General features: G+C 34.4%; 1 protein-coding gene and 1 long non-coding RNA gene across 3 annotated transcripts; one reads left to right on the forward strand and one right to left on the reverse strand.

Annotated features, from left to right (window-relative positions):
• The first annotated feature begins 1,089 nt into the window (after positions 1–1,089).
• LOC145117209 (uncharacterized) lies at positions 1,090–1,969 on the forward strand. 2 transcript variants are annotated; one of them, XR_013712560.1, is made up of 3 exons: positions 1,090–1,331; positions 1,426–1,564; positions 1,645–1,969. It is a non-coding gene; the product is annotated as an uncharacterized LOC145117209 (long non-coding RNA). The 2 variants fall into 2 exon arrangements; XR_013712559.1 differs by having other exon boundaries at positions 1,090–1,314.
• A 17,786-nt stretch (positions 1,970–19,755) lies between these two features.
• Positions 19,756–25,638, reverse strand: LOC145110864 (palmitoyl-acyl carrier protein thioesterase, chloroplastic-like). Its single transcript, XM_079047181.1, has 6 exons — positions 25,237–25,638; positions 24,957–25,087; positions 20,758–20,871; positions 20,490–20,661; positions 20,329–20,397; positions 19,756–20,260 (listed from the first exon to the last, which is right to left on the reverse strand). Exons 1-6 carry the CDS (start codon positions 25,588–25,590, stop codon positions 19,979–19,981), a joined length of 1,122 nt encoding a protein of 373 aa, XP_078903307.1. The 5' UTR covers positions 25,591–25,638; the 3' UTR covers positions 19,756–19,978.
• Between the last annotated feature and the right edge of the window lie 899 nt (positions 25,639–26,537).

Genomic DNA, 26,537 nt, shown 5'->3' on the forward strand with positions numbered 1-26,537 from the left:
GATGACATTTTTCAGATTCATACCAAATCTGGAAATGGTACACTATTATGGAAGGACAAATGGATTGATGGTATTCCGTTGCAGGAGCGATTCCCAACGCTCTACTCACTTGAATCGCATAAATCATGTTTTGTTATTGAAAGAAAATCTGGAGTGGACTTTCAGTGGAACTAGAAATCAACTCCCACCTCCTTGGTTGCTGTTTACGAGTTATCTATGCTTGAGTTAACTATGATAAATTATAATTTTTTTGCAGGGTCAAGATGAATTCAGATGTGTCATCAGTAAAGACGGAAAATTCACAGTGGAAGCAATAAGGAAAATAGTGGATTCAAAACTATATGTAACAGGAGGCGGCATATTAACCTAGGACAAGATTGCTCCATTTAAAGTCTCGTATTTTATTTGGAGGGCGATGGCTGGAAGGATCCTAGTGGCTGATGAGTTGTTAAAAAGAAGGATCCAAATTCCCTCAAACATATGTCATCTATGCGACAATGAATTGGAAATGGTTGATCACGTGCTAATCAGATGTCCTTTTGCAGTAACGCTAGAATGGATGTTAAAATGGTGCAATATCCATTTAAGGCAATTCAAAAGTGTTGGGGAACTTATCAGTTTTGCTGCATGCCGGGGAAATTATCCCAAGAAACGTAAGATGATAATTACTATTTTCTATGGTTTCCTTTGGCAAATCTGAAAGGCAAGAAATGAAAAAGTGCATACGGAATTTTACAATCTTCTACTAAGGTGGCAGACGATGTAATATCACTTGTGTGCTCATGTCATAAGTATAAGTATAGGGGAAAACACAACACTTGTTGTTGGGCGGAGTGGGTGTGCTGTCCATTTCGGTGCGGTTATACGTGATCGTGTACTTTGTAATCTTGTACCATTCTGGCTGCGTCTAGTTCCTTGCTTAACGTTGGTCCATTTTTAATATATTTATTTGTCATTTCCAAAAAAATTGATTTTTCCACGGAACATTTTATTTATCCACAAAAAAATTTGTGTACAAAATTTTTTATCCTTCCATTCAATTAGTAATTATTGAACAAAATTTTTTATCCTTCCATTCAATTAGTAATTATTGAAGAAAGATATACCCTTCCATCTCTGTTGAGCTTCCAAGACGTTTTTACCCTTCCATTCAATTAGTAATTATTGAAGAAAGAGATACCTAGACTTCCATCTCCGTTGAACTTCCAAGCTTCTAGACTTAATTTATTTTTCTTTTTCGTACACTGGTTTGCCTCCCTCGATGTACATGTGGCTTGTTTCTCAGCTGGCTAAAGGATGAAGTCCACATCTTCGGTTGTCTCTAATTCCTTGTATTTTCTCAATCCTTTATATTAATTTTTTTTTTGTATTTTGAGTTGTTTTACCCTGTATTCTTCGATCTCTCATGTTCAAAATGATTATCAGAATAACTCCAGTCGAGATCAATGGAGCAACAACAACGACAACAATGGAGGAGAGAGGAGTCACTTAATTTTGGTCTTTTCGATTCAACGACAACAACAATGGCAACCCGGTAAGCTTTGGGAAGAATGAGGATTCTAAGGTTAGGCATGCTGTAATTGTTTTTGGGATTCATCGTTGTAAAGAAATTCCTGAACATCCCTGTAAATATGATGCAAATAGGGTTTGTAAATGTTGACTGTGAAGAAGAAGATGATGATGATAATGTATAAGTGGATTTACAGTTCTTGAAGAAACCTGCAATCGCTAAAAGAATTCGGGATTCCGCTGTTGAGATTGAAGTAATAGAGATCGAAAATTTGTTGAATTTCAAGGGACCTATGTTGACTAGCGAAGATGGATTCAAGATCTCTAGTTCTTTTGTCTTTCTCTCTCTTCAATAATTTTTAATTAAATGGAGAGGTATGAATGTTCAATACACAATTTTTTCAGAATAAAAACCCACCGGTGGAAAAATCAAAATCAGGATTTATGGCTTCTAACTCTATGATATGTTTCTATTTCCGAATGTATGGCTTCCTGTTTGAGCTTCCTAAAATTCTCCAATTATTTTCTAACATTCCTATTTGATATTCCTAAAATTTGAGTTTTTTTTTTTTTTTTTTGTCTATAATAGTGTGATTTAGAAAACTATTTCGGTACTTTCGAAAAAATTTACAATATTAATGTTCTTCTCAATTTTCCTTACTTTTCAGTTTTTTTTTTAATGTTTTTTATTTTAAATATCCGATTTTTCTCTATTTTTATTTTATTTTACATTTTTATTGTTTTTTTAATTATTTTTTTAAATAATAGTTTTTATTTCAGTTTTTTTTACTGTTTTTTTTAAACAAAAGTTTTTATTTATCTTTTTATTTCTGTTTTTTATTTTAAATATCTGTCTTTTATACAAACTTTTTAACATCAAAATTTAGCCATCATAAATTAAACATACAATATTTTTTAAGATGTAAAAACTCCAACATTACACATACAATAAAAAACAATCAACATTGTTTGTTACAAAAAAAATACCACAATTTAAAAAAAAAACCCAATATTGTTTGTTACAAAAAGAATAACTTGCATCTTGAATGTAAGTATAACTTGCATCTTAGAGTCCAAATAGTTGGGCGTGAGTCGATGACCTCAAATTGTCTATGTGTCCTAATGCAATGGATCTTGATTGCTCTAAGAGCATTGGGTATGGGTCATAACATACCCATTCATAATCGTTGCCACATCATCTTCTTCTCCTCATGACTTTAAGAGGGGTGGTATTCTCAGCCATAACGACGTTGAGGTGAAGCCAAAACAGAAGAAAAGCATAGGGAAGAAAGAAAGAGAACCAATCACAATTCATGTTGCATCTCGTCCCCGTTACAACGTATTACACCACAACGCCCCTTAACGAGATTGGGGGGGGGGGGGGGGATGTTTTCATGTTACGACGGCGTTGTAAGGCCTCCACGTCGGAAATAACGCCGTGTTCATCTGCCCATACCGATCGCTCTAAGAAGTTCCTCTTTATCCTTGAAAGAATCTTTTCCCAACTCTCGCGTAAAATCATTCTTACTCGTTGATTGCGACACAATCCAATTGTCATCAATATTCAAATTTGTTCCTTTCATATTAGTGAATGTTGAAGGTACTTGAGCATTGTTGTCAAAAGATGCTTCTTCATCATCTTCATCTCTAATTTTGTCTTCCAATATTTCATTTAACTCAACTTCATTGTCTATATTAATCACATTAGTCACAACAGTAGCTTGAGAAATTATAGAAAAATCATCATTGTCAATAATGTTTATTATAGAATTCATTTACAAAACAGACACACACAAGCAAAAACTGACATAACAAGAAATAAGCCCTTTAGGGACGACAGTTTTAGCGACGCCTCCTCCCTTTAGCGGCGACACTCGAATACGTCGTCGCGAAGGACTTTATCGTCACTAATGCTGTCGTCGCTAAAGGGGTCCACCGGCGATCCTCTTGTGCCACACGCCATTTAATCGTGACCGTAGGCTGTTATAGTGATCCATCGGTTAGGGTTTCAATAATAGCGGCGACATGTCGCCGCTATTGTTATCAATCCGCGTGACTTTAATCGTGACCCTTCAATTGTTTTTAGATCGGGCGGCTACTAGGCACCAAAGAATGGCGCGTGTTTTTCCCTCCAACTTGTCGCCGCAATTGCTAAGGCGTCGCCGCTAAAGGTGTCGCCGCTAAATCTAATAATAATTTCACCAGTATCGACCCACAACGCGAATTGAGCAGCGAAGATCAACTCATATCTGCTACGTAGGCCAAGCAAGTATTTTACATCCAAGAACCTTCTCGAAGTGACGAAAATGACAACCAACGGTGGGTTGTTGAAAATGTTAATTCATAGAAGAATTTGGGATCTACCGATGAACGATGTCGACCATGATCCCATTGAAAATGTCGACAATGATTCAACTGATGTTGTTCTTAGTAATGCTTCTTCTAATTTCACTCTCTCAATCGACTTTAGCCAGTACTTTCAAAATTCTCAATCAGTTGAAGATGATATTGAAGTTGACCCACCAACGAGTATCATCAATAATGTGTCTGATTGCGAGACTGATTATGATGAGGAAGATTCTGATTATGATAGTGATGTGTCAGCAGACACTGAAGTGTCTGAGGGCGAGAATGATTAAAAAAATCTTTACATTTGACTAGTAAAATAAGGTTTGTATTTGTTGTAATCATATCATATTATATGTATATATATTCATATTGTGTTATAATTTTTCAGGATGTCATTTTTTTGGATTGCATTGCTCCATCTCATGGCTGCTGTGATGGGCCATGGAGGCGACGGTAGTGACGAGCCACCACATCCGTTCGGTGGAGGTTTTGGTGATCACCAGAACGATGGTAATTAAGATTTATTCTAATTCATTGTATTTCATATTGTATGTATATAAAAAATTATTTTGACTAATATTTTTTTATGCAGTGGTGCCTCCGAGACGAAGAGGCATGGCGGTAAATAAAAAAATGCACAAACTATTTAAAGCTAACGGTGAACGGCCTCTGAAGATAGTATTCGACATAAATACTAACATGCCGATTGGGGAGGTGTATGAATGTTTCATTCGAAAGGTTAGGAGTTATATGTGGCGGGACATCGGTTTTGATAAGGACACATGGACTGATGTTTCTGAAGCCGAAAGGGTTGGCATGTTCCAATATCTTTCGGTAAATTATTTATAAAGTTATATATTTAATATTGTTTAATTTGATTTATTTTTAACTTCTCTATTTCTTTTTTGTAGACATGGTTTGATTTTGGAGCGATTACAAATCATCCCATGGCTCTAACTTATTGGGCGTCACTGAACAATCGGATATGTGCGCGGTATAAAGGCCGCAAAAATATTGCAAAAAACCGTTTGATTGATTTTGCAGGGGATGTGGAGGCAGCAAGGGCTCAAGCCCCTACGGGTATGGATCGGCAGTGTTGGAATGCTACTATTGACCATTTCTTAACAGAAAAACATCAAAAACGATCCGCTGGAAACAAAGAATACCGGAAGAAGCAAGTAGTGAAGAATCGTGGAGGGACGTGCAAGTATGGTAGTGCTTGTTTCAAGAAAGCAAGTTACAATAATGCTTATTCAGTTATAACATATTTTTTTAGTGTTTATTCAAATATAACATTTTTGTAACGTTAAACAGAATTTGAATAAAAAAGGGGAATTTGTTGATCCTTTGGTTGAAGAGCAATATGTAAGTTATTATTACTTAAAATTCTCGTAGTAGATTGTTGGTTTTTTTTGTGTTAGTTTTAACGTATATTAACAATCTTTGTGAAATACAGAATGCCTTAGTTGCTGAGGTTGCTCTACATACTCATCACGTAGCCGACTCTAGTGGTGATCCAGACACGATTGATTGGATCGCAATATTTGAGAAGGTGTTGGGTACACGAAGGGGGCATGTGAGAGGCATTAGGCCTAAACCTTCTTTAGCTGCGGGTACAAGTGCTCCATCCCAATGGCAGTTACAGTCATAAGCACCGCAACCAACACATGTACTTGTGACTTAAATTGTTAACGACTTAATTGTAACACCCCATTATTTTCTTCTTGTAAGTCAATCAATTCAATCACAGTCAGACTCGTTTCTTCTATCTTTTAGCATTATTTAGGGTCTGTTTGAGCGTTCTAAGCCTAGTATATTCAATTTTTGAGTTTAAAGATGAGATAACTTAGGTTCTTCATGTTGCACTCTAGCCAAACACTCCACCAAGAGGAGTGTACGGCCGCACACATGGGTGTACGGCCGTACACTCAAGGTGGCCGTGAACCCAAACGTATATATATACTTTTCCTTCATTCTTTCTCATTTTCTCACACTTTCACCTCAAGAACCTCCATTCTCTCTCAACCACAAATCAAGAACACTTCATCTAATCTTCAAAAGTGTAAGTATTCTTTCCATTGAATTATTGATACATGGCTTTATCTAGTGAAGATCCATGTTTTCATCCATGAAATTTTCTCTTTTGGTTAGATCGTCAAATCTTCCTCACTTTCACCAAGAACACCTACTTGTTCTTGAGCCTTGAACTCCTTAAAAGCCTTCAAAAGTGTGAGTATCTCTTCTATCTGCTTGTTAAGCTTGATAAACACTTGATTACTAGCCTTGATTCATCATCTAATGCATGAACACCAAGGGTGTACGACCGTACACACTTCATATGGCCGTAAACCCTTGTTTAGTGCATGTATAGGCCTCAAACTCACTTCATGTCCCAACATAAGATCATAAACACTTAATGGATGCTAGTTAGGGCCATAAACACCCCTATTTGCATGATTTTTCCATGAGTGTACGACCGTACACTCCATGACCTTACACCCATGGGTCGTATACCACAATGGCCGAACACACCTTGGCCGTACACTCCCTTGTGTGGCCATAAACCCCTTTTAGTCAATCACATATGATTGTAACACTTAGTTCAAGTGTTTCCTAGTCCCTAAGGTGGTTCCCTATCATAATTAGTTGGTATATACACTAATTATACACACATACACACACACACACACACACATATATATATATATATATGCCAATTAGGATCCAATTGTGCTCGGGACTTCGTTTGGCATACGAAATATCCGATATCATATCTTCAATCAAATCTCCAACATAAGGTGAGTTCATACCCCCATATTTTCAAGCTTTTTAAAATGTTTTAGGGGGGGAATACAAGTAAAACACAAGATTGCTTGTGTTTAAAAACATAACTTGTTTATTATGTTTTCTTGTCGTTTAATTGTATTTGAACTTGAAACTTGTTAAAACAAGGAAATCAACTTATAAACTATTATAGGTATAGTTTATGGATCATAGGAACTATTTTACAAAAATCCAGGTTAAAACATGGAAATGAACTTATAAACTATAATAAGTATAGTTTATGAAACAAAAGTAAATCTTTCACGAAATTACTTGTTAATTATAAAAAGGTTTTACATTTTATGTAAATAATTAATACAGGATTGTGAACCACTCGATGTACCACTCAGGGTACCCGTTCGAATCTTAATTATAACCAGAGTCTTCATAAGGGAGAGCGCGAGTTGGTGTATAGATCTATATGGGACTAACTTTGTATTAGTATGGTTATAATGAATATTTACAATAGTATTAACTAATTATTTACATAAAGATATACTTTTCTCAAACTTTCCCAAGGGATACTAACTATATGATTTCTCAGTATATACAATAGGGTTAGATAAAATTGAAGTCCGATGGACAGTGGAATGTGTGACTTCCGCCTCATTTCCTGTTCCTTGTTTGGTTGTGGGCTTAGGGCAGATTCACCGATTCAACTGTCTATTCGATCTCGGTATTATACAACTCGTGTGTACTAAGTGATCATAGGAGGGTAGTATCGTCACGTCGAACTTTCAGGGTAATTACATGTTCAGATGGGATTACTGATAAACAAAACTGGGTATCATTAAGCTAAGTATGGTAATTATACTCGTGCTTCTCGGTCTTGGAGCGTTTAAGACTACAAATCGATTTATAGAGAATATAGGATTTTCTATGGTTTACATCGTTATTTTGGAAGATAAACAGTTTTCGATAGAACTTTCCGAAATCAATGTTTCACAATAGAGTTAGTGAAACTAAAAAACTTATTTACAAAAGGTTTAATACTTCTTATTAAACTAATATTACATAAAGGACCTTTATGGTTAATTCTATAATTCCTTAGTTTATACATTCAAATTATATATAAATAATATCCGATAGACAGTGGAATGTGTGACTTCCGCCTCATTTCTTGTTCCTTGTTTGGTTGTGGACTTAGGGCAGATCCACACATTCAACTGTCTGTTCGATATTAGGTTATATATAGTTAGTATAAACTAATAAATTATAGAAGGAACTATTGTGGTTACCATTTACCGGAGATTCATAATTGTTAATTATGTAATTACTTGATGAATAGATTATGATTATATATAATAAAGATCCGGTAGACAGTGGAATGTGTGACTTCCGCCTCATTTCATGTTCCTTGTTTGGTTGTGGGCTTAGGGCAGATTCACCCATTCAACTATCTAATCGATCTGTATTATATATAATTAGTATTCACTGAATGATTACAAAAGGATTAACTACAGTCATATTATTTATTAAGAAAATATAGGATTTTCTTAAGGGAACGTTTTGAAATTAAAGGATCATTAAACTTAACGTACTTAGTAAATACATCAGGGTTAGATACATGAAGATCCGACAGATACTGGGATGTGTGGTTTCCGCCTCATTTCCTGTTCCTTGTTTGGTTGTGGGCTTAGGGCAGAACCACACAATCGACTATCTGTTCGATCTAAATGTATATGACTTGTATTCGCTAAGTACTTGTAGAAGGGAAAATCACGAGTTGTTTTACTTATCATTCATATACAACAGAAAATATAGGATTTTCTGGAAGAACTGGCGAACTTTTCAAAAGAATAAAGGATATACTTTCTATAACAAAAATACTTATGAACTCACCAACTTTAATGTTGACACTTTTTCAAACCACTTGTATTCTCAGATTCGTAAGTAGACAGGTACTCTCTCCCAGGAGTTGCGAAGACGGAGCTTTACGTCTTATCTTTTGTTATACTTTTTATGTATTTCAAGAAATGTTTTAAACATAATGTAAATATTATATTATCAATACAATGGTTGTTGTTACTTTGATTACTATAATGCATGTGTTGTGATACTTGACATGACGTCCTCCACCCCCGAACGTTTCCGCCGTTCCGGTTTGGGGGTGTGACAGATTAATTCATTTGGTGCTTTGATGGTTTGATAGTTTGTTGAATTGTTAATGACTTAATGTGCTTGTGACTTAATTGTAGGATGTTGATGTGAATGTTTTTCTTTAAAACCCGACATTTGTGACGGCCATTGGAGACATTATCCGCTCTTTTAAAAACAAAGTCAACAACGAGGAAAACAATGATGGGGAAGACGAAGACGAAGACAAAGAAACATAATATTTCTTGTTTTATGTTATGGATGATGTTATTTTGGATTTATTAGATAGTTTATGGATTATATATTAGATGTTTATGTAGGATTTATTAGATATGTAATATGGTATGTTTGATGTTTTATGTAATGTGGTATGTATTTATTTATGTATTTTTATCAAATCTGCATTTTATGATATAAACTATAATATCATAAAAAATATGTTTTTTCTCAAAAAAAAAAAAAAAAAAAACATTAGCAGCGACACCTTTAGGGACGACGTAGACTAATTGCGACGACACATAACTCCGGCAAGCTTTGCCGGAAAAACTCTGTCGGGTGGTCGGAATATCAACAGAGACGACGGAAATAGCGACGCTACAGGAGTATTAGAGACGACATGTATTAGAGACGAGGGTATTTGCGACGACAAACGAGTATTAGCTACGAGGTAATTACGACGACACTTTAGAGACGACAAGTCATCTTTAGCGACGACATATGGAATCAATTGCGACAAAATTTGTCGCCGCTAAAGGCTAGGTTTTTTGTTGTGTGATCATACCAATCTGTGACAACAAGAAAAAAGAAACATAATGACATGTTTGCAATCAATTCCATCTACAAAAGCATAAAAAACAAGCTGTGAGATCAATTCCATCAACAACTCGGTGGGAAGGAATCAGAAAAGAAAAAAAACTGAAAAAAAAAAACAAACAAAAAAACAAAACAAAAAGAGGCTTTAAATAGAGAATAATAAATAAAAACGGAAAAAACTGGTTTGGAGATGAATCAGAAAAGAACAGAAAAGAAGTTGAAACAAGAACAATCATGTCTATAAATGAAAAAAACGAGCAGGTGGCATGCGATGGCTCGAGAAGAATCAGAAAAGAATAGCTGAAACAAGTTGAAACAAGAAGAATCAGCATACCTTTATCCGGGTTTGGAGATGAATCGATGACAAGTAGAGGAGGCCGCAGGTGTCCGACGATGGGTGGAGGAAGACGCTGGTGGCCGGCGATGGGCAGACGCAAGTGGAGGAGAAACAAAATGAGCCCTAATTCTCGTTTTCGTTTTTTTTTTCGGTTCAATGTTTCGTTCCAGGGGTAGGGACAAACGTATTTTTCTAAAAAAAGAATAATTTAGTTTTAAACTCTACTATAGTTGTATCTAACTATTGTACTATAGTTGTGGTGGCACTGGATTTCAGTGGAGCAGTGTGTAGCGCTAACCGGAATTGCACAATATTTCTTTTATTTCCCATTTTTAGTTTAGCCCTACCAAAGACACACATACCGTAACAATGTGCTTTCATTCCACTTATATTTATAGTACACAATGTACTTTTGGATTTTTTTTGTTAATAAGGTATTGTACTTCAAAAACTCTACTATAGTTGTATCTAACTATTTGAAACGACTGAGAACTTCGATTTTCACATCTTGGAATCAAAAATTCATAATTAGAACACAAAGTAACCCCCTTAATCTGTTGTATGACTTAGTTGAACAAATTTTACATCTAAACAAATTCTACCAACTTCTGACCAGTTGGTATGGAAAAAAAGTCCAAAAATTACATCTTATGTGCAGTGAACATCTATATACTAATGACAATGAAAATCATACATAATCGTTGCTTTCTTGCATAATATATCGATATAATTCGGTACAGAATATAATCAAGCACTTTTTAGGAAAAATCAACTGATCCATAAGAGTCACCCTACCCAAACATCTGGTAGCTGCTTCCTCCATCACGCCACTCAAGACTGTGCTCCACTCCTCAGTTTCTATGCGAAACAAACTTTAGAGACTCCTTAAAGCCTATTGGTGTTTGAGGCTCAGAACAACCCCCGACATATTGACCTCCAATATCATGGTCATCTGATTTGACACCCTGCCCCTGAATGGATGAATACTTTTAGGGTAATACTGAAAAAAATAAATTTATCATATTATTATTCTAATCCATTCATTACAAACTAATATTGCAGTTAAAAACAATTTGTATAATATGTAACTGGTCATGAATTCAAACGAAATTGTTCTAAAAAAAAAGAAAATACAACATCATGAACTCCTTGCTATTACAACCTACTCCTAAAAAGATGCATCCAATCTCATCTGATTTCATGATTTTCTGGTTCATGCTGCCCTATATTCTATGCAATGCTCCTTGCATTTTGTGTTGTTTTTGTGTTAAATAAAACTACACATCCAATGAAGAGAATAGCAAGATACTTTACTTTAGAAGGGGATGGGGTGGGGGGTAAAAGTGTAATTTTAGTATCATATCAACAACAGTTCCTATTGTTGTAAGCTAGAGAACCCTTATAGGCTATTTATCAATAATCACTCCTGTAATAGTTCCCATATGTAACTTTTTCATATACATTACAATAGAATGAAATTCAATTATATTCCTTTTCCTTTGTATTTGGAGTGTAAATAATGAGAGATCACTTAATTATATTATTTGTTCAATTTGTACCCTTTTTTCACCAAAGATTCAACTCCTAGTTTTATTATCATATAAAGTTGGGGTTTAGGAAGGATATAATAGTCATTCACACAAATGAGTGAGAATTGGAATTGAATTTAATGACTTAATAGAAAGAAATAAAATTCCTTCATTGGTGAGATTTTTTGAATGTTGTTGATCATTGGAAATCAAATACTATAAGCAAAATCATAAAATGATTATATGCAAAACATTTAAATAAAATATAACTACTCCTACAACATTCTCAGTCCCAAATTAGTAGATGCAAAGTAAAGTTGGCTAAATTACAAAGTTTGTGCTTACTTGGTTTACTGTTTAAAAGTGATAAATCCAACATTGTTGAAGGCGGTTAGCCAGATGTATACCAGTGATGTTGTAGGCCAGTCGGTTTTCCGAATTTTGTTTAGAATTTTGACTCTCTTTCACCCTCTACTTCCTTTCAAGCTACCCTAACACCCCCCGAAGCCTAGGGAACTACCCCAACACCCGAAGCAAGTCCCGGCGAACCGAAGACCCTAAGAAAATAATATTTTTAGTCGAAACTCTGCCCACACAAAGCCCGGTTTTCAACTAAAATCCCTGGTTTCGTCAAAGAAAGTCATTTTTAGAAACGAAGTGCTGCCCAAATTATCATTTTATCATTCGGTTATTTCACGGTGAGTTCAATATAGGGAAAATTGTATGTTATGTGTTATATGTGCAATGTGCTTTCCCGTGTTACTATGATAATGGAGCTATACCTTTGACCATGAAGTGAACGACTAAGCATCACTTTGGTATTGGTATGAAGCCTTTGGCCATGTAGAGCATGTCTCGTATCACTTTGGTATTGGCTTTGTGCCTTTGGCCATGTAGAGAATGACTCGTATCACTTTGGTATTGGCAGAATGCTAGGTAGGGCTAAAAGCATGTATATTCTAGCAAAATGATAAATCAGAAATCGTTTATTTTCTATGCCACTTGGGCTGAAGTCTTATTGATGTATATCATGTTGAAATTGTTGTATTTCATTGATTGTAAATCTTTGAATCAGATTATTGGTTGATATGGAAAGTCATGATGCATATAAAGAACTAAAAATGTTTATTTTTAACTCTCGACTTGTGAGTGTTATCAAGGACTTATTGTCTTTTCATTCTTGATATGGCAGAAAATGCCACCTCGTAGAAACCCTAGACGCGGCGGCGCCGCAGGAGCTCCACCACCTCGCTTCCTTTTATAGTGGTCCGAGGGCTCGCATTACGCTGGGCGTACTTCGGTACGCTGGGCATACTGGCTTCTGATGCTTTACGCTGAGCGTAACTCCTCGGTACGCTGGGCGTAGAGTGAGACGTGGTTTCTGATCGGAACCCGGGCCTCGGACGTGGCACAGTTAGGACACGCGTCCATCATGCGAAGGAGCTGGGTGGCTAATACGTGTCTTCGCAGTACGTTGGACGTACGTACGAAGTACGCTGGACGTACTTCTCCGGTCCAGCGTCGTAGTTTGTGCCATAAACTTCAAATTTTCATATCTTTAGCATACGAGCTTTGTTTTTGACGTTATTTATATCTACGCGTATGTGAGATTATACTCTACAACTTTCGTTTAGATTCCGCCGGCTAATTTTGACTTCATTTTTAATATTATATTTTTAACGGGCCGGGACAGGAAAAGTCTGTTAAAAATTCATAACTTCTTCATCCGACGTCCGTTTTTGTCTGTCTTTTTACCGTTGTACTACTATTGACGAGACCTTCTGTGACAACCCGAAATTTCTATCTTGTAAGTCAATTCAATCAATCAAAAGTCAGACTTGTTTCTGTTACCTTTTAGCCTTGTTAAGGGTCATTTTATGAGTTCTAAGCCTTGTACACTTAAGGATTGGATGTTAAAAAGTGTTAGCTTTAGATCAGCGGAATGCATTCGAACCAGAAACATCATCAAAGGGTGTTCACGGCCGCAAACTAGGTTCACGGCCGTGAACCGTTGTTTGGCCGTGAACCCCCTCTATATACATATATTTCCTTCATTTATCCCTTATTTCTCATCCTCTTGGCCGTGATCTACAAGAATCCTCTCAAGTATCATCCACACAAAGGCTTATTTTCTCCTAAAAAAACGTAAGCATTCATCCCCTATTCTTGGTTATACTTGAAATCCCTTTGATTTCATCATTGATTCATCACTTTTTATCACCATCTTCAAGATCTTCAAGAACACGGCCGTGAACCCTTCATACATTCAAGCTAGGGCCGTGAACCCTTCTTAGGATCTTGGGCCGTGAACCATTCCAAGGCCATGAATACTCATAGTTTGGCCGTGATCACCATTCAACCTCCTAATTTCGATTCTAACACTTCTTTGTATGTGTTTCCTAGATCCTAAGGTTGTTACCTTTACACTTTAGTTGTTATAAACACTAATTGTATGCCTATATATGTTAATATATGTTAAATAGGATCCATTTGTGCTCGGGAGTTCACTTGGCATACTTAACATCCTTTATCGAACTTTCATCCAATTCACTCACATCAGGTGAGTTCATACCCCTACAAATACACTTTTAAATGCTTTTAGGGGGGAATACAAGTAGAACACAATGAAATTGTGTTAACCATTTACATGTGAAAACAACATCCCAAAAGGATTTCTTATACTCAAAAACTTGTTCAAACTCTTTTAAATTATTTTAGACTTCTTTTATATCAAATCATATTCGTCTATCTATTTACGTATAAGTATGCTTTAACAGACTTAGGACTATTGCTAGATACCTTGACTCCTGTTCCTTGTTTGGTTGTGGGCTTGGGGTACGATCACTAGTCTGAATGTCGGTTAAATCATAGTTATACTTATTAAATACATATATGAATATTAAACCCATTTTTAAGGTGCATACTTAACCTAGTTGCTTATGGTTAGTAATTGAGTCTTTTCTACAAATCAGTAACAGTCAAACAATCATACTAGTAAACTATAATAGGTATAGTTTAGAGGATTACTACTTACTATTTCTAGATCAGTGAAACTTACATGAGTCAGTTCATACATACCATAACTAGAACAGGAAGGAACATACTGATGGGTTTTTGAGCATTCTAACACTTCCTAAGTGTACATGCAACCCTAATAACCTTGAATCTATGTTTTCTCTATATACATGCAAATTTCTTTTCAAGGTTATTTCCTAACTAGCATGGCATGGGGATTACATAGAACATAAAACTAGTAAAAATACATACCTTGTTGTTGCTTGGATTCCTTCAAGACTTTGTGAGCCTAGCACCCCAAATGTTGTGCCTCAAATGCTTCACACAACACCACAAGACTTGGAATAACTTGAGAGAATACTTCTAGCACTCAAAATCGGTTATGCCCTCTCTAGTAACACTAGGTCACGATTTTGCTAGCCATAGGGTTCCTTTTATAGTGTTGTCACAATTAGGGTTTACACATGAATGCCCTTAATTGTCATGACTCTTGATTTCTCATGACCCATGGGTTTGTAACTCCCATGGACTATCTATGGAGCTCCATATGGTTATAACCAAACCCATAAACCATGGATCATTAATCCACCATAAAAGAATTGATGATTGTCATAATCAACCCTATATATTTAATTAGTCTCACTTTGATCACCAAATTAATACTAGATTAATACTTGATCAATACTAATTAAATAATACTATTATTAATATATTAGAACTTATAATATATTAATAATCATAAGTGCCTTATTCTCTCATCTAGTCTATCCAAGTATCGCAATGCCATGCAACCCAAATGGACCATGCCGGGTCGGGTCAAGTACATACCAAATAAAGTTATGGACTTAGACACTATATCCAACACATACATACTATAACTAGAACAGGAAGGAACATACATACTATAACTAGAACAGAAAGGAACATACATACTATAACAGGAACAGGAAAGAACATATATTCTATAACAAGAACAAGATAACAATAATGTGAGCCACTATTTTATAGCATAGCAATATACTTGTTGTGTCACGTTTTCTAACCAGAGTCTCCTGGAGGGAGATCGTGAGTTTGTGTATAGATCTATACAAGATTGACCATCCTACACCTTGCTTCTAGCTACAGTGGGACCTGCAGGTCTACGGGTGACAAATGTCATACCATTTCGACATCTTTTGATCGTCGTGTTTTATACTAGTCAATCAAGCATGGTTATAACCTCATCACATTTGACCTTAATTTAACTTATTGGTTTTAAGGTAGTTAGTACTCCAGTAGTTATTTTATACAATACCACTGTACATCTTCATTTTTCCCATTACATTCATATAGTGATATTCTCACATCGAGTAATGCAAACTATTTTCTAGTAAAGATAGTCATAAACTTGGGAAAACATACATTTTTACGAGAAAACAAACATACAAAACAGTCGGGTCTTGGTAGAAGACTACTTTCCATTTTAGTAGAAAATATAGGATTTTCTAGGAAGTATACAAACTTTTACATCAAAACACTTACAAACATTTTCATAAAACAGATGCAAACTCTTGACACTAAAATACTTATGAACTCACCAGCTTAAATGCTGATCTACTATTTCAAAATAACTTGTATTCTCAGGTCACCAGTAGACAGGTACACTGAACCAGGTTTTGAGAAGATGGAGAATGTTCAAGACTCGTCTTTTATTTTGATATTATTTTTTTGGTGTCTTGCAACTATTCACAGAACACACATGTATAAACTATATTATTAATGCAATGGATGATGTTGTTGCTTGTTTTACTATTATGCATTGTTATAATACTGTACACGACGTCCTCCACCCCCGAACGTTTCTGCCGTTCTGGTTTGGGGGTGTAACACCTTCGATTCTCGTTTAAGTTGTATCGGCTAAAAATCACTCGATCTTTATTTCGAGTTTCGGGCTGTGTACTGCTATGCCGATTCTTAGAAAAATCATAACTTCCTCATACGAAGTCAAATTTGGACGTTCTTTTTATGAAAATTCTCGGTTTAACGAATACCACGACTTTCATTTAGATCACTAAAGCTAAAAAGTAGTTTATCGTAAACTCACTTTTTACGTCATATGGCGTCGTGTCGGTTCTGTCGCGAAACTTCAATAAGTCATAACTTATTCGTCATAACTCGGATTTCGATGAGGTTTTTGCCTAAGTGTTTCTAACGAGATAATCTACAACTTTCAATGACATTATTTTTACTTATTTCTAACTTTATATTTTCGTTAATTTCAATAGTTGACTTTTGATCGAAATCTCATAAGACTTCCAATACTTTCCGAATGATTCTAAACATAGTTTTACTTCAAATCTCATAAAACTATCTTGTTAGAACTCAATGCTCAAAACCATATAATATTCAATAATATTTATTTTTAAATTAACAAAACACGATAACTGAACGTGTATGTTACATAAAATCGCAGAACATGCCAGTTCTATTGCTTTAGACCTGAAGCAAAGAACAAAAATCAAATGGGAGGTAGAGGGAGACGAAAACACGCGTTTTTTTCATGGGTATGTGAATAACAGAAACCGAAAAAATCACATCCATGGGATTATAGCAAACGGAGCATGGACTACTGATCCATCTGAGATAAATCAGAAGGGCGCTAAATTCTTCGAAAAGAAATATAGAGAAAGTTGGCAATACAGACCTTTGTTTTGCAGCGCAGGTTTTCGTAAGCTTTCTGAAACGGATTCTCATTCTTAGAAGGTGGATTTTCTATTGATGAAGTAAAAAATGCAGTGTGGTTGTGTGGTGGCGACAAGTCTCCGGGGCCTGATGGTTTCACTTTCAAATTCCTCAAAAAATACAGGGACTTGCTAAAAGGCGACATCATGGGGTTGATCAAATACTTTGAAATGGGAGGTAAAATCACCAGAGGCTGTAATTCTTCTTTTATATCCTTAGCTGTCAAGACTAAAGATCCACTTCACTTTGGTGATTTTAGACCGATAAGCCTGATTCGTTCCATATACAAGATCATTGCAAAATTGTTGGCACTTCGACTAAAGAAGGTCATTGGTTGTGTTATTGATGAGGTTGAATCCGCATACGTTGAGGGGAGAAATATACTCGAGGTCCCTTTGGTGGTTAATGAGCTTTGCTCTTGGGAAAAATCAAAAGGAAGGAAGATGCTTCTTTTTAAGGCGGACTTTAACAAAGCTTTTAACTCTGTGAATTGGGTATATCGAGCACCTGTGATTATTAATGGAAGCCCAACCAATGAATTCTCTATGACGAAAGGAGTGAGACAAGGCGACCCGCTTTCCCCTTTCTTATTCATCATTGCGATGGAAGGGTTGAATATGGCGATGAACACTGCGGTTGATAAAGGAGTTTTTGACGGAATAAAATTCCCAAACTCTAACATTTGTTTGTCCCATTTATTTTATGCAGACGACGCTTTATTCATTGGAGAATGGTCGAGACGCAACATTGCCAACTTAGCGAGAATCTTGAGATGCTTTTATGTTTCGTCTGGGTTGAAAGTTAATTTTAGTAAGTCTAAAGTGTTTGGTGTGGGTGTATCTCCTAGCGAAGTATTGAATTGGTCTGCTCCTCTTGGTTGTGAACCATCATCTCTCCCATTTACTTACCTGGGTATCCCTGTGGGTGAAAACATGAATCTGAAGAACGCTTGGAGACCAATTATCGAAAAGTTTCATTTCAAACTCTCGTTGTGGAAAGAAAAAACACTTAGCTTCGGAGGTAGATTAACCCTAGCAAAAGCATTACTTGGCAATCTCCCGACCTTTTTTATGTCCATCTTTGCTGTTCCAAATGGTATCATTGAGACCCTTGAGAAAATTAGAAGGAGATTCATTTTGAGCAGCAACCTGGATAAGAAAAGGATTAGTTGGGTTGCATGGGAAACACTTATTTCCCCAAAAAGGGTGGGTGTCACTAGGCTTGGATCTATTAAGAGTCTGAACATTTCTCTATTAGCTAAATGGATGTGGCGGTTGAAAAACAAACACATTGCACTTTGGTCGAAAGTCATTTGATGCATTCACGTCTTAGATGGAAGACATCGGTCTATTTTTGCCACCAGATCTAGATCGGGTGTTTGGAAAAATATAGTCAAAATCAGGCCTGCGTTAAAAAATCTCAACATTGATCCCAAAGAAATTGTGTATTGGAAACCAAATGAAGGTTGCTGGGTTTCTGACTTTGTGTTTGATAACCATTTCTCGGTGAGAGTGTTACGCGAACAGATTGAAATGGTGAGTCACATTGTTTGTGATGGTCCGTTCGAATGGTGTAGAGTGATACCGACTAAGATCTTATGCTTTATCTGGAGAGCGAAGCTTGGCAGAATTCCATCATCAATTTCGTTAAAGTTAAGGGGAGTTCCAGTTCCATTGACGATATGTGGGTCATGTAACTTGGATGAAGAGACGAGCGATCACATCCTTCTCTTATGTCCATTGGTGAAAGCTGTCATGAACTCGATTTTATCTTAGTGTGAAATTTCATATGATGGTTTCGATTCGGTCAACGATATGTTACTCTTCATATCTCGGTGGTCTAAGTGCAAAAAGAAAAGAAGCATGTTGAACGTGATCTTATGTGGAGGACTATGGTGTATATGGAATGACAGGAATCAAAGGGTTTTTAAAAACATTCCCTTTGTACCGGCGAATACCGTGGAGAAGATAAAATCAATAACTTTCATATGGTGTAAACATAGAGGTTCATTTAAAAACATGGATCAGAGAGTTTGGAATCTTGGTCCGTTTCTTTGTTTGTAATTTTCTTGTTTTCTTTTCCATTTTTGTATTGTACTTCCCCTTGCATCGCCTTGATGTGAGGTGTTTTTTATTTATACATATATTTGCCCGTTCCAAAAAAAATAAACAAAGAAAATTTAAAAATCCAATAATTGACATATATACTGTCAATATCATGTAAATCACACAAATAGACCGAAACCGGGGAAAACTAAAAACGGAGGCCTAAAAAGTAGATTTTGGGGATCGAATGAGGGGCAAATTCACAAATTCATCCGTACCGTATCTACCGACATAGTAAAGAGAAAGCACGTGTCGCGATGCCTAAGTGGTGGCAAATTCACAAACTCACGGTGGTTGTGGATGTTAGGAAATACTAGAGAGGAATACCTTTACAAAAATGCTATTTAATATTACAAACCTAACGAATAAAAATTTCATAACTAAAAGGGTTACATAAATGTCCGATATACGTTCACGCTGACAGTTATAATCCATTTGTTTAGACTCTGAACCAAAATAATTCTGAACCCCATAATATTTATTCATGTATATGTAAGCACAAAGATGCCTTTATGTTTATAAATTATAATAACAAAAAGGTTTATAAAAAATAAGCAGAACCATGTCATGAGTTTCAATTCAAAGTTACAATCATTTGGATCAAGAACCTAAACACGTTTAATTAGGTGGATATATCGAGGAGAGTTGATTCCACAAATAAGCTCTCATTGTATTAGGTGTTAGACACTTCCGTTAGCTAGAGAACGAACTGATGCTCCAGAGCCTTGACTCTTGCTGTGTTTCAGTCTCCATCTAGTCCTTCCTTTCATGATATTACCACCGCCACCACCAATTTGAAGCAAATGGTGGCAATCAACAAAGTGAACATTAGCTATTATGCCCTTGTCGTTCCCCAATATGGAAGTGAGGGATTGTAGTACATTGTCCTTGGTACACTCTCGAAAATATTCTAGAGTCAGGCTATGTATCTCATAGTTCTCCACAATAGGCTTTGGAACACTCTACAATAACAATTAAGTGTCATAATCCATTGTCATTCATCCTTAAAATAACAAAAAAGGTTAATTACCTCAATAACCAGCCCAATATATTTCACATGGTTCACATGTTGGTTAATATCCAAATCGCTCCATCTTGGCTAATATTTGCGTATAAAAAGAATCAAGAAAGTCATGTAAATAACAAATAGCATATATAAATAATATTTGAAAGTAGTCAAAATCAACCCACCATTAAACCTTTGCAAATATGTTCATAAATGTTCTCCGCTTCTTCTGACCATGTTCTAGTGTCTTCTTTGACCGTAGGCAGTGTATCCACAAAGCATTGCTCTAATTTAGCTCGAACCATATTTGGGAATTTGGATAACTTTCGTGTATTTTTATTTAACATCACCCAAATACTACAAGATAGTATAATAATTAAATCGTCATGTTTACAAAATTAATATAGCAAAATCAAGTTTTAAGTAATCACTTTACAAAAGATCAACTTATACCTTGAAGCTCTTACTAATATCTCGCCTGTTTTGCAATCACAAAACGTCAAATTACAACACACACCATTTTTCCCATGTGCAGATTTCCAAGTATCAATTTGAACAATGTCGCCCCTATAAAGGATTTGAGCATACGAAGTACATCAAGCTCCGACTAATAAGCTTAACAGGACACATCCCTAATGGTTTAAAGGCTAGTAAGTTTCGAATACAAACCATAAAAAAGTTAGAAAGTATGACAACCAATCATTTAAAGTCCAATCATCATCATTTTTCTTATTTGTTTTTTGAGTAACTTTTATTTTAAAACATATCAAAGTTACTAGTTCTTTATTCTTTTACAATTAGAAATCATTATCGATATATTTTCATGAATTTTTTTTATCTTACTAATATCACTTATTTTATTCATATATTTTGTGTGTTATCTTAGTGTTTTGATGCAATTAAAGATAAAATGTACTTATAATGCTTAGAATTGCTATTTTGCAAATTTATAGAGTTTCTTTGACAAAAGAAGCAAAACTAAAAACTAGATTGGAATCAAAGAAACAAAATATGGGTTGATGAAGCAGATATATGTGACGAGTTCTTTCCTATTAAATGTCGCGTCAAGATGTAGAGTTTGAAACCCTAAAGGACATTTGCTCTACGTGACATGTTTTGATGAGCTAAAATTTGGATTTTAATTTTCATTAGTTTGAATTGAGTTATTTGGATGTTAATTAGTCTGGATTGTTTTATCGTATCATTGATTAATTTTTGTTTTGAAAATCATAGTGTCCTTTGAGTGTTGGAGAGTATTATGCTTCTATTGTGTTGTTTTGGGTGTTTTCTAATCCTATTTATCATGAATCTGAATGTTAGTGTTCCTTTGATGCGATGGAAATTTTTATAGCTTAAATTATGTTAATATATCCATCATATAAGAACATATTGAACAACATGCCTATATTGTTGTCATTGGAGCTTTTGATGAATTATTGATCTCCATGTGTGTCATTGATTGCTTGGAACTTAATGGTAAATAATGATTAAATCCTAGACCCTAATATCATCTTAATCTATGGTGTGTTAAGTTTTATATCATGTTTTGGTTTCAATTTGGTTGAATTCCATAAGTCAAAAGTTATGAAAGTGCTAATGTTGAGATTATATCTCCAATGTTGTTTTTATTGAGTTTTTAGAGTTTCTATCATCTAATCTCAAATTTATGGTTGGAAATGTTCATGTTAAGGGTTATTTTAAATTTTTCTTAATCATCATTAAGTCCCATTGGTTTCACCTTTGAAGCATTAGAACCTCATTCAAAGTGCAATGCCTAAAAGAGAAAATATGGACTTTTGGGTTATTAGTAGGATGCCTACGAGTTGTGTGTATGTATAGGCATAAAAACACATGGGCTCTGTGTCCATTTGATCCCGTTTGACCCATATTATTAATCCATTTGAATCTTGGTCTTTCAATTTTGGACTTGCTTTTGGTTACCTCTATTAGTTACCTAGTGATGAGTAATGAGAGTTTTGGGGTTATTGCGACGTAAGAAAGTTTATTAATCATATAATATGTGTTTGTGTGTGTCTCTCTCTCTCTCTATGTGTGTGTGTGTGTATATATATATATATATATACACACACACACACACTAATAATTAACATGTTCGAGCGAGGATTAAGTTGCTCATAAAATTTGGAATTAAAAGTAATGAGTTATTGCTACATTGAGGTGAGTACTCTTACCTTGGAATACTTGTCCCCATTCTAAGAGTATTTTGACTTGTGTTTCCCTTTTTTTACAATACTATATGTATATATATTTCTTAGATACTATATGTACAAAATGCTTATTCCTTTGTTTGATGTTATAGTTTGTGATTTGAGGACGTCCTTTATTGAACTAAGGACATGTTTTCATGAATCACTATTTATTGAAGGTGGATTGCTTTGACTATCAGTTATGTTTTTGTATTCCATTGTAACTTGGATTGTGGATTTATATACCTTGGATTTTGATTGTGAGTTCATATACTCTTATTTGATTATGACTTTGACTTTGGATTATGTTTGGAGTATGACTTTGGAATATATTTTAAAGTTAAATATGATTACATGCATTCATGCAATAGGTTGGGTTAAGACTTGAGAGGTCCATATCTTAGATAGATTGGATAGGAAACAAAGAGAACCAAGAATGACTGAGAATGATGAGAAAATTGAGAATGTTTACATAATTAGAAAGATTAAGAAAAGATAAAAGAGTTAGAGAAATAATCAGAATAGATAAAAAGTTAGATAATATTAGAATGATTCAAAATGAGATCATGTGATTTGTTGATAATCACAATGTACTTTGACTAATGCTAAGTGCCTCCTCCAAGTTGGAGTTTTGGTGTTTTATTTACTTTAATGAGGTACGGGTTTTTTCATTTGTATTTTGATTGTTCATTTATATACAATCCATCTAATACCTAACACTTAGGATTTATACTCACTAGGCTCTCCATAGCATAATCCACTACATTGATATATTTTTCATGGTTGAATTTATTGATTAAAATTGATAACGTTTATAAGTTGTGCATACTTTAGAAGACTCTTGGTTTCGTAAAGATTATCATTGACTTAAATCTTTACTTTTGATTCGATTGTTACAATCTCACATTTCGTCAAGGGAACAAACATCAAACGAAATACTTTGATTCGGCGCGATCATATGCATTGCTCATCCATGGAGCAAAATAAGGACTCAAGGATACGATTACACGTTATGCACGTAAACATAAAATAATTTAGCGAGGTGTTTTTTCTTCTACCTTTTATATATATATATATATATATATATATATATATATATATATATATATATATATATATAGGGGCGGTTCATTTGAGTTAAAAAAAATAGGGATCTTGAGATTCAACCTCAACCACATATTTCTCATTTGCCACTCTAACGCTTCAGCGTACCGACAACAGTGATGTATGCCTAATCATAAATGATTGTATGGCAGAAATGTATAATCATATATGATTTTACATGTTTATACGTATATGTCTAATTATAAATGATTATACATATATGTTTATTCACAGATTGAGTAATCATATATGATTATAACGGTTAGTAGAAGAAAAGGTGGTGGTGGCAAATGTGGCAATGGTATAAGTGACGGATGTGGCAGTGGTGGGGTCAGTTGGTGATAGAGGTGGTGGTAGTGGCGGTGGTGGTTGTGGTGGTGGGGAATGTGACGAAGGTGAAAGGAACGGGCGGCGCTACATCGTCATTTATGATTATAACCTACCCGTCAGGCCGGTATGCAGGAGGGTTAGAGCAGCAGATGTGGATTATGTAGCTGGGGTTGAATCTCAAGATCTTTATTTTACGCAACCTCTCTCTCTCTCTCTCTCTCTCTCTATATATATATATATATATATATATATATATATATATATATATATATATATATATATATATATATATATAGGGTTAAGTGAGGAATCAAAATTTTAGTGAGGACAATATTAATTATTGTAGAAATCGTTCGAGATAATATAACATTTTGGTAATTATTCACTGATATTATTCACTTAAATTATTGTTAATATTATTACAATTAGTAACATAGTTAATTAATTTTTTTTATCGTTTTAACATAATAATTGAAAGTATTTATATATATTTTACATATTTTATATGATTTGTAATAATAATATTATTTTCACTATTTCAATTGTTATATATTCCATACATATACCTTGTAATTTTTCTAACTTTAAAATAAAATTTATATTATTAGTAACACAATTTAATTTAATTTTTATTTGTAATTTTTTATATTTTTTTATATATGTTTATTACAATAACTTAATTTGTAATTTTCCATATATCAATTTTCATTTACTTAGGTTAGTGTGTTTGTTTTTGTAAATCAATTTTATATTTCATTATATAATATAATCATTTTTTTTCATTAAATGACATTACATAATATCTCATATCTTATGTATCTTAAAAACGCACATATTTGAATCAATTATTATAAAGCTACATAACAATCACATAACTTTGTTACGTAATAACTTGGTGAAAATAATTTATTAATAATTATGATTTTTAACTATCAAAATTCATTTAATTTTATAACCATGGGTTTCATGTTATAACCTAATGACATATATAGATGAAGATGAGGATGGTACCAAGTTGGATAACGGTCCACTACCATGTGTGTCTTTGCCACCACCCAAGTTAGGTTGTTCTTGGACATCTCTTCTGACCCAAAGCCATCATGCATCAGTCCAATTGTCTTCATATGATTAACGCTTGTTTCCTGTGAATCCAGCTTGAGATTGTGAATAATAGCATGTACACACCTCAAAAAAAGATTGAAAATTTAAAAAAATAAAATAAAAAAAATAAAATAAAATAAAATAAAATAAAAACTTTATAAGAATTAAATTACAAATTGAGAATATGTACCAGCAAATGATTCATTACTGTTTCTACGGAAGCAGTTTGATCTGGCCCTACTTCATAATATCTAATACAAACTTTTTCTTGGAATATAAAGCCATCTTGAATCATTTTTCTTAAACCAAGATCTGAAACCATGTTTGGACCCTCTTTCTCCTGGTCGAGAATGTTTGAATCCAAAGCACCAAGTTTTTTAGCATCTACCTTTGTAGGAGCTTTATATTGCAAACCCCAATTAGAAACATGTTTCGTGTTAATCATGGTGTGCGCAAGTAAGTTCCCTGTGTGTGATCCGAGCTTGCCTGATGGCATGCCATGGAATGGAGAAGAGTTCATAAAGGCAGTGGCAAGCATATTCATAGCTAATGGATTCTTATGGCCGGATTGCAATGTGCAATTTTGTTTTAGTTCTTTTGCAATTTATAAAAATCATTTGAAGTGAATTTTTCATTCAATTCTCTAGCTACTTAGCAAGCCCAATAGAGCACAATCACATACGCACATTTATTGTCCGGTTGTCCCAGTTGTGCCTCCCTCCGGCTCGACTTATGCTAAAAGTGAATCATTAGTATTCCTTGGTTTTCGTTGACCTTTTAGCCCCTACAATTGAGTTGGACATGACAACCATATACTAATCATTAATCAACCTATTGAAATCCCAATCTCTTAAAAATTAAAATTGAAGGGCCTTTGTCCTTTTCTCGAAATTACCAATGTACCCAACCCTTTTAATTTCTATTCACCATAATTTCACATAGTAGGAAACTTGTGTAATACATGAATCGAAATAATCTAAATTAAATTCAGATGCGATCCAACTAAATTACAAATCAGTTGTATTGGTTTTTACAACTCGGTTTTCAAAAGGCAAAGCATTATATATATATATATATATATATATATATATATATATATATATATATATATATATATATATATATATATATAGGTTTGATGAATATGTGGCTGTCATATATCTATTGTTAGGTATAAAACCATCAAAACTACATTACAATCAAATATTAATCGTTTTTAAAAAAAATTAAAAATAAGTTTTTACAAAAATTAAAAATGAATCTAGATCGATGGTGCATTAAAATAATCACAATCACTTGAACAATTAATGTATACGAATCATACATATACATATGAAATTGTGTTCGACAACAAACCTTGAAATCCAGTGTCATTGTTTGTATATTACAATAAATGAAAAGTAATTAATCCATATGAATACAATATGATTACAAATAAAAAAATTAAATATAAAAAATAATTAATGTTTTGTGAGTCCCTCAACGAAGATA

Source organism: Lactuca virosa, chromosome 5, assembly GCF_052849685.1.
Source record: "Lactuca virosa cultivar CGN04683 chromosome 5, Lactuca_virosa_CGN04683_v6, whole genome shotgun sequence".
Lineage (NCBI taxonomy): Eukaryota > Viridiplantae > Streptophyta > Magnoliopsida > Asterales > Asteraceae > Lactuca > Lactuca virosa.